At 44.9% G+C, this 10121-nt stretch overlaps 1 protein-coding gene across 2 annotated transcripts in view; it reads left to right on the forward strand.

Annotated features, from left to right (window-relative positions):
• Window positions 1–10121, forward strand: part of grk4 (G protein-coupled receptor kinase 4) — a 36006-nt gene that overhangs the window by 14701 nt on the left and 11184 nt on the right. For both annotated transcript variants that reach the window (XM_031864747.1, XM_031864746.1), the window contains exons 3-8: window positions 518–630; window positions 1597–1674; window positions 2126–2226; window positions 6702–6794; window positions 7347–7410; window positions 7684–7824. In XM_031864747.1, the coding sequence (XP_031720607.1) occupies window positions 518–630; window positions 1597–1674; window positions 2126–2226; window positions 6702–6794; window positions 7347–7410; window positions 7684–7824 (590 nt within the window). The remainder of the gene's footprint in view (window positions 1–517; window positions 631–1596; window positions 1675–2125; window positions 2227–6701; window positions 6795–7346; window positions 7411–7683; window positions 7825–10121) is intronic.

Here is a 10121-nt window from a genome sequence, read left to right on the forward strand (position 1 = left end):
GAACCAGTGATGGAAAACGTCCTGGGTCTTCTTCCTCACTTTGTGCCAGAGGAAATATGACTCAAATGGACGCCATTAGTGTTAATAGGCTGAGGCCAGCTGCACAGAACACACACACAGACGTGCAGTGTGTGTTTGGTTGTAGCATAAGTAAACGCAGTAATTAAGGGACAGCTTGCCTTTCTGTTTCTCTCTCTCGCCCTTATAGTATATCTGCATTTTAAAGCATGTTTGTCGGTGGGATTAGTGTTCAACATCTCCAGCTCTCATCTATTAGTTAGCTTATGATCGTTATCTAACGATAGGATATGTTGTTGTAATTATTAGAGGCCTGAATGGTTGAAACTGTACAGTACTAAAAATGCAACGGTAAGAGAGAGTCTGAAAAATACAGATTATTTATGTAAAATTATGGAAAAGTTTTCTCTGTATTTCCTACTGTTGCGTGGATCCACTGTTGTAGTGTATTCTTCTAGTGAAATGACGCTCCTCCATCTGTCTCCTCTCTTCTCCTCAGACAGGGACTACACCAGTTTATGTGAGAAGCAGCCCATCGGTCGGCTGTTATTCCGTCAGTACTGTGACACCAGGCCAGAGCTGAAGCGCTGCATCGAGTTTATGGATACTGTGGTAAGACTTTCACCGTTACTCATTACTTGTAGCTATCCTCTCTTCACATGTCCTCTTTTACTCTCTCTCTCGTTCTTTGGTCTCTCTGCCATTTTCTCCCCCGACACCGGCCTGACTCCGGCCTGCCCAGCAGCAACCAAGGAGAGGAAAGTGGGAGCTTGGCCCTTTGCCTGCTCTTGGCAGTAGCTCGGGGTGGTGGGTGGGGTGGGCGTAGCGGGGTGATTAGCGATTTAGACAGGCTGTCAGAGAGCAGACCTCCCTCTCACCCCCCCATGAGGTCAAGCCCACGTCAGAGGCAGGTCTCCTGGGTGAGCAGGCAAACACAGGCCCCAACTTGTGTCTAGGCCCCTGGAGGTATGCGAGAAAGAAAAACAGGGGAGAATCGTGCTTATTTAATAAGAACCCACATTAGTCTTTTTCAAGGCAGGTAGACGGGTACGTGACACAAACTCACGGCGACTGAAAGAAAATCAAGAAATGAAACGAGCAAGTTTGTTAGTGCTCAACGTGCCGTTAGTCTCACCGAGGGCGTCGTGCCTTGGCTGCGATGCACAGTCGCATTGCTCGGACCCATTCCTCTCCACCGAGTTGTTTTCAAACGAAACACACGGCCTGAAGCGGTAAAAATCCGGACCATCTCCCTGCCTACGTATTCTCCCAAAAACGCAGTCTGTGATGCTGCGATGGGGGGGACAACTGAGGCCTCACCCTGGTAGGTGACGGATGTAACGGGCCAAGCGTGAGAATGAACGTGGTCGCCAGTTTGCTGAGTTGACTCAGATGAGACGTTTTGTCACCAGTACCATCTCTCTATCTCTCCCTGTTTCAACCGTCCTCTGTGCCTTCTTCTCTCTCTCGCTCTCGCTCTCTCGCTCGCTCTGTGTGTGTGTGACCTTATTTGGAGAGATATTAAAGATGGCTTCCTGTGCCATTGTGGTTGCTCACACGTCTGTTCTTCTTCGACAGGCCATGTACCAGCTAGCTCCAGACGAGAAGAGGAGGGACTGTGGACTGAATGTTTTAGACACATACTTTAATAATGGGGTATGCCGCACACACGCACACTCACTTAATAACAGAGCTGGTCGATATGGACATAACATCATATTTGCAAATGTGCAAATTAAAAACAACTAGAAATAGAGTAAGTAAACAGGGCTGTCGTGTAGTTGGAGGAAATGGGTTGAGTAGATTTAAATGTATGAATGTGCTGCATCACGTCACAACCACATCACAACCTTCTTTTTGTCTTCAGTATTTGTTTACCACATTCTCACCACCATGTATGAACTGGACCAAACCGGAGAGGTGTGTCCACAGCCCTGATATGTTGCCCCACCAGTCTGACTGTACATGTTCACAAACAGAAGCAGTTGATAACGTTGTGATGCTCTGCAGCGTATCTTATCTTATCTTATATCACTTTGTTTGTGTCCCCCTCTGGCTGTCTGCCTGCCTCACCCCCATGTCTCTCTCTCTCCTTGTCGCCGTCAAGTCGGCAGCCCATCTGCCAGACGTACCCCAGGATGTGGTCGCTGGGTGTCGGGAGAGGCTGGAGCAGAGTCCATGTAAGGAGCTCTTCAACGACTGCACCAAGTAAGTCTCTCTCTGGCACATAGATGCTGTGTTTTGATTGAGTCTGGCCATTAAAGTGCAGCAGCACCAATAGAGGCCTGTTCCTTCAGAAAACGTATGTATGTGTGTGTTTTGTAATGTGTGCGTGGACTAGTTCACCCTGTCACTAGTGATGATGACGACGCAGCTGGCACCTGGTGTGCAGTATTACACGCACACGCACACAGACTTGCAAACACACAGTGGAGGCGAATGAAAAGGAGCAGTGGGCAAAGAGAGCATCCGGATGGCTGGCATGAAAACAACAGCTACCTCAGTGTTCCACGTAAACACACACACACACACACACACACACATGCACTCTTGCAGGTGCTTCTGCTTCCTGCTCTGAGAGCCAGGAGAAGCAAACAGACCCGGGATTATTTGCTGGTATGTATTTCTGACTGACACACATTCACACACCTCCACGGAACTCTTTATTAGCCCAAATATTTCACTCCGTCACAGGTAGTTTCTGTTGCCCAGGGGTTCAGCCAAATGATATCATGTAAAATCATGACAAGTATTAACATTTAACTTGGTAATTTAATAATTAGTATGTGCACTATATTCTATATATCATATTGTCTGATGTGTTTGTATTGATTAAGGAGCAGTTAAAGATTGTTGATGTCTGAAGTGTTCTGTGTGCAGATTTCTGCTTAGATATCATTGATTGTTGTTCTCTGTGTAGTTAAGATGAGTTGGTCCTAACCAGAAAACATAAAGAGAGCTTTTCATAACGTGAACTCCAAAACGTTGCTGGTTTGTGTAAACTGGCAGAAAGTCGCATGCGTCTCAGGTCTTCTGCCTTACGACAGATTTAATTTGATAGAATTTATTTTGTCAGGGACCATGAACGAAAACATCCATAAATACATTGATACATAAAATATACAACCCCCCCCCATCAAATCAGTTGGCTAAAAGAAAACACACACATGTTTGCTCAGTCCTGGCAGAGCAGACGACGCAGCTTTTAATGCCACATAAAAAATGCTGTGACCAGCCTCCGATCCACTTGAGCTTCCCCGGGGGAATACTGGAATCTGCTTGAGGAAGGCTGGAGAAATGGGAATCATTGCTGGGAAACTCGGTTATGTTGTCGGCCCGCTCTCCTGCTCTGGCACGACGCATTTAGAGAGTGAATGCAGTGAGGTTCAGAAGCTGCTCATGCTGGTTGTGCAGATCAGATGAACTGTTTGCCTATTTGTCTTGTAATTATGTTTTACGTCCACTTATCTAGACCGATAGCACGGCATTAGAGGTTTGTTATGATAAAGAAAGTAGAGGGACAGTTAGTGCGTACGGTGGCGGCTTGTGTGTGACCAGAGCCGTAAACATCAGTGTTTGAGGATGAACACAACACACCCGTCTTTGGCATCTCAGGTCATGTCCTTCCCGTCTGCATGCATCTCTATTTTAACACCTCTGGTAGTCAAAAGGGCACCGGGGAGGGCAGAGAAAGAGGAAAGCGGCAGCAGGAGGGGCCACGTTAGAAAGACCCTCAGGGAGTAATGGAAGGAGAGCAAGGGGGAGGGGGGGGAGAGAGAAAGTGAGGAGCAATGGAAAGACGGTGTGAATGAGAGCGGGGCGAGTGTACAAACATAGAACAACACGGGCACATGTTTGTGTCACTGAAAGCCTTCGCAGCAGCAGTTCAGATGTTTTTGAATGGGATTCCTGTTCGTGTTCGGTCATCACTCCTTCCACTATCATTATTATTTGCGCTCTGTTGTGGAATTTTGTATTTATTTTCACTTATTCCGAGATGTAATTCTGTTCCGGGGCTCATTCCCGTTGCTCTCAGAGGGATAGCCTGTAGGAAAGCATGGTGCCGCACGTGGAAATGTGACTTTTGGCGGAGTTAGCAGCAGCGCATTAGCTCACTCATGGATTTTATTCTGCTGCAGTGGAACATATGGTTATGTCACACCAGGGGTAGTGTGTGTCAATACATGCGTATCTTGGTGTATTTGTGTATCGCCGCTCTTGACAAAGGTCTTTGTGCTGATTTTGCTCCTCTTTTTCTTTTCCTTTCCCGCTCCCTTTCGAGTAACAAAAGCCATATTGTAGCGGTGTTTATTTCTCCTCCCAGTGGTGTCTGTCTGAGGCCGGACTCCAAGCCAGGCACGGCTAGGCTCCTGTCTCTCTGGAGCCCCTTCCTTTTACGTTCCCCCGGGACCGCTTCTGTCTTCTAAGACTGAGTGAAGCTAGTGTGTTGAAAAAGATGTTATTGTATCTGTTGAGGTTACGGAGCAGACCAGCGCTTTGCAGGGGATTTTAATAAGTTTGAATTGAGCTTTGATGTCCATGCGTTCAGCAGAGGAGAGATAACATCCCATAGACACCGTACTTCCCCTGCGAAGGATCAACATCTAGTCTGGCTCGATGGAATCTCGTGTACAAAGCCACTGGGTCCCATGATGACATAATTCAGTTTTCTTTCAGGCAGCGGAGGGTGCTCCCCTTGTGGAAACTCTCTGCCCTCCAGCCTTTTGCCAAGAACAGCCACCCCAGCGCTGCTGGTAACCACAGGCAGCTCTCCTCATCCTCCTTCGCGATGAAGTCATTTAAAAACATGGTCAAGGAAAATCTCCCCGTCTAATATGAGCATCCCTTCAACATCTGGGTGGCAGAGGAGGGATATCTGCTGTAACTTTGGGGTTTTCAGCCGTGTTGAAGGCTGGCAGCAGAGATTTTCAGCTCCCTGGTCAGCAGGAGAGAACGTGCTGCTGGTGGAACTGTTCTTTCACTGTTGGAGGCTATTAAATGTTTGGCAAAAGTGGAATTATGATTTCAGTTTTTTGGGATCACGATCCTTTGTCTCAGTCTCTCTGCTGCTACGTAAAGCAGATACGTGGACTTCTTGAATCTGGCTTTTTTGAAGCTCAAGTCGCGACGCTGCTGCTAATGATTTGGATGACGGATGTTTGTCTGTACGGAACTCTACGTGGAAAGCTTGTAGTGCCGACTTGTTTTTCTTTACACAATGATGACGTTTCACCCTGTTGAAATATTTGTACTTTTTGCATTTGGGCAGTTATGCTGTACTTAAAGGCTGCATTTCAGTAAAGTGATGTCATTTTACTTGCCAGACTGTTCTATTATTTGCCGTAACCACTTAGTCATTATAGCCAGCTTACTGATTCTTATTTATCAAACATGTATTTTGTGAAAGCACCAATGACCAGCCCTACAATATCGCATTTCTTTTAGATATTTAGTCAAAAATACTTTGATATCATATCCGTGGCATGCTCATGGTACATTAGGGGTGAAAGCGTTGGGAGCGTCTTGTACACAATCATTTAAATAACAGAAACAATATTAATATCAAACATCAAATGACCAAAATGCTTCTTGATTTAAATACAGCAGAAGCATCAAAGTTGATGATCCAGGATGAAAACCTGCTGACTCGCATATGTTGATCGAAGAGAGACGCGCAATCGCACCTTAAAGAATGGGAATGCAGTAATCTTGTGTTATCTGCAGACAACACAGACGGCAAGGACAGTACATTTGATGTATGAAACTTGGCGCTGCAGTAACCACATCATTAATGCTGATCCGTAATGTTTCTCCACATAACCCTTGAAGTAGAATTGAAGTTCTCGTCTGTTTGGTAGAACCGTGTCAAAGAGGACACGGTGTTTAAGTCAAACAACATCTGCAGTGAAAAAGGACACGAACACGAGAGGCTGGCAGGGTCATGTCAAAGAGTCATGTTCTACAACTCTCAGCGGGCTGACGGCTGACGTGCGGTCAGGAGACTTCCATGACCCCTTCGTTCCTCAAAGACCTTTTGTGTCCGTTACGTTAATCCTTCGACCTACGCCGGGGCTTTTACGCAATTCAGTTGTTTTGTTTTTGTGTGTGTGGGGGTGTTTACGTCTGAATATATGACATAATCGCATAGATTCAGACAGACTCACTCCCACATTCACGTGTGAGGAAAAGTGAGATTAGATGTTCCGCTCAACCTCCTGCTCAGTGGAAACCAGTTTCCCCCCAAAATCCCCCGTTTCCTGCTAGAGTTCAGCGGAATGTCTCCGTTCAAAGGCATTTTTAATTTTTCACGGTGGTTGTACCGCCACTGAGCTTTTTTTCACTCTTTCCACTGAGAACTGTTTTGAACCGTTACACACCCAGGCAATACCTGAGAGAGAGCACACACACACACACACACACACACACACACACACACACACACACACACACACACACACACACACGTATGGCTTAGTTGGTCGTCGGATAAAGAGGATGTGTGTGTTCCTCATCATTGTAAAGGTTATTCATTTGGGGAACACAGGCCAGATGTCTGTTCTGCTGTCTGGAAGATTTTGCAATAATTTGTACATGTTTGCTTGTTTTTGACATGTAGATCTTTATTACTGTGTTATTACGTGATCACCAACCCTCCCTCTCCCTCCGTCCCTCCCTCCCTACAGAATAGTTCGTGATTATCTGAGTGGAGCTCCATTTTCCTCCTACCACGAGTCCATGTACTTCTCTCGCTTCCTGCAGTGGAAATGGTTGGAGAGGTGGGTAGTCACTGCAGATTACACGCTCGGTGAAGCAGACATGCAAACCGTTCCTTTTCTCCCAATAAAAATGGCACCCATGATCTTCCACACATTCGATATTCTCCGTTCGGGGTTGATTCATTCACTCCACTTCTTTGTTTGCTAAGGGCAGCAAATTGTCTCCTTTAAACCTCCAGCACATAGTCGAGAGATCATAATCTCTCGAGGGAAAAACTACAGATAATAAAGAAAATGATTAATGAATATAATATGCAAATAATGATGATAGCCTCATGTTAATTAATGGCAGAATAAATGCTCACAGCAAATAAATAGAGAGTCGCTGGAAAGATGTTTGCACTAAAGCATGAAGGTGGTGCAGCCAGTCGGTGTTTTGGTGGGTGGGGGGGGGGGGGTAAATAATTGATGATGCTTTGCGTAATCGCTGGATTAATAACATATTGGAGCGTTGCTCTGTCTGCGCGCTCACATGGTCAGATCAGTTGTTGCACGTCTTCTTTTTGTTGCTCTCTTTATCATTTATCTTTTCTCTTCTTTCCGTCCCTGCAGGCAACCAGTAACCAAAAATACCTTCAGACATTACAGAGTACTAGGAAAAGGTGGATTTGGCGAGGTGAGTGTCGCTGTGATACAGAAGTGTTGGAATAATTTACTGTGTTTGTGTGATGGACACTGAGCCACCTTTAAGTTCCCTTACACAGCAAGTTTGTGAATGAGACGTTAAAGATTTAAGTTGCTACAAGTCACCTTTAACAGTTACTTAATACACGCTGTTGATGTTTAGTGTGACATATTAACTTCCGTTAGTTCTACTTCTAAGGTGTGTGTGTGTTTTTTTTTTTTTATGTGTGTGTGTGATCATGTTTCCTCGCTGCTTGTTTTCCAGGTTTGTGCCTGCCAAGTACGTGCCACCGGTAAGATGTACGCCTGTAAAAAGCTGGAAAAGAAACGAGTGAAGAAAAGAAAAGGTGAAGCAATGGCACTAAACGAAAAACGCATTTTAGAAAAAGTTAACAGTAGTTTTGTAGTAAGTACTACCTTTTTCTTATTCAACCTTTACACAGAATTGTACCTGTTTTGTCTGTCTGTTTTGTGTGTGTGTGTGTGTGTGTATGTGTGTGTGTGTGTGTGTGTGTGAGAGCATTGTTTGTTGTGGCTCCAGGATCCTGCAGATTAAATTGAACGGTATGTTTGCAAAGGCTGTCGATCAGCTGTTTAAGACAGCTGCTGTGACTCGAGTTGTTTGTTTAATGACGTCCATGATGGGGAGAAAAGGGGGAAACGGGAACTGACATGATATTATTGACCAGTTGCAGATGACTGCATACAGTTAGCAATGACGGTCGACAAGTTCAGCTAACCAGCTCAAATGGATCGCAGCAATCAAAACCAAATGCAAATTCATTTTGGTTACAAACCTGCTATTCTGCCGGTGCAAACATACCGGATTTGATTTTGATTTGGAGCGCCCTGTGAGCGTTTAATCATCTGTGAATGTGTTTTACACTTTGATTGAAATCTGTTTAGCTGCCATATGAATTCTTTTATTTGGTCTTCAAGCTGTGGTGTTTAAGACACGTTGACAGTTGTATATATGTGTGTGTGTGTCTTCTTCACAGGTGCATGTCATAGATTGTGACACACATGCCTCTACACCTGTACTTTCTACTTCACACATCTTTTAATGAAAACTAAAACCAAGGTACATGATTAGAATAAGACTTTATCAGTGACCCTCAAAACTAGACGAGCTCGTCACAACTTGTGCTCATTTGAGGCCAAATCAATTATTGGACTAAACACATCTGTAGTGTTCAGTAACCTGAGCCCCAAAGAACCTGAACAAAGCATTGCAGGCCCCACCATTGGGAGATAATATTAAAACTGCTCTTCCTTCCGACCAAACTAAACAACTTTTGCAAAGGTAGATTGTTAAAACACTGTATGATAAATATCTTTAAAAGACACCATCTCGTTTATGAGTTCATTGTGTCGTCTCCAACATTGAATTATGTGGAGTTGTACGTCACACTTTAGGTTACATAACGGAACAGCAGCGTGTAGATGAAAGCATGACGGTGTCCTGCTCGTGTCCCAGCCAAAAATCAATAAATAAGCCACTCTCACTGGACCAGCATGCCTCCAGCTCTTAATGGTGGCGTAGCTCCCGGCTCATTTTCCTCTGGAGGGTTTTTATAAATTGAGCCATAGTCACGAGTAAGCCGGGGTTTTGTGGATGGCGCTGTAATGCCAAGCCTGAGCGCTTTCTGAGGGAGTCACCTAGCTTTTCATTTCTTCCGTGCTGAACCAAATCTACTGAAGAGCAGAAACGTACAGCTAACAGTCCATCAACATGTAAGATGATGTTTTATAGGAAAGGTTCAAGACCTTAAAAGGAGATGGCAGCAATGTCTCAGGGTCATGTGATGAGAACACCTTTAAATGTTTAAGTGTAGTTCATTTCATTTCTATGGTGGCAGTGCCTGTCCTGCACCCACGATAAGGAAGATTGACTTTATTAACGGATACTTTCTTCAATAAAATATGAGTAGGAAGAAGATAGATTTGTCAAATTCCAAAATATGAACCATGGTCACTCTCTTTCCCTCTCACTGTGTGCATGTGCTGCAGTACATGTGTTCCCGGTGTGTCTGCTTTGTTTTTTTCCTCTGCTATCAACACAAATTATAAGAATTTCAATGCATGAATTTCAATCCTGCTTGACATCAGGAGTCGAGCGCAGCTGGAAAATGAGTAATGTGTGCTTCTCTTTCCATTCTGTCCAACTGTACACACTAACTTCCCAGGAGCTCCAGCAGGAACAGAACACTGAGCTCTGGCTCAGTCTCTTTTTTCAAATGATTGTTCCAAAGACAAGGAAATGACAGAAAGTCCTCTTTTAACACTCTTGGAACATGGTCTGTGGGTCTGCAGCGGGTACTTTGTATATGTGTGTGTGCATACTGTGGAACATGGTGTTCTACTGTTCGCTGTACAGAACGGAGGTATTTATCTGTCGTACAGTAGGCTGTCAGGCAGCAGAGCCTCAGAACTACATGTTCTCAATCTGAAGCTCACGGTTGTGTTTGAGTTGTACTACGTCTTTGGATCTGTCTGTTTCTGATGCATCGTGAGCTGTGTTGCACGTCCTTGTTTTGAGTGAGTCACGGCAGAAGCATGTGTATGGGCATGCATATGTGCACACACACACACACACACACACACACGCTGGAGTGGGCTTGTTACAGAACCTCAGACTTGCAGCTCTTGTCACCTGGTGTGTGTGTGTGTGTGTGTGTGTGTGTGTGTGTGTGTGTGTGTGTG

Source organism: Anarrhichthys ocellatus, unplaced genomic scaffold, assembly GCF_004355925.1.
Source record: "Anarrhichthys ocellatus isolate YVR2014 unplaced genomic scaffold, GSC_Weel_1.0 scaffold31, whole genome shotgun sequence".
Lineage (NCBI taxonomy): Eukaryota > Metazoa > Chordata > Actinopteri > Perciformes > Anarhichadidae > Anarrhichthys > Anarrhichthys ocellatus.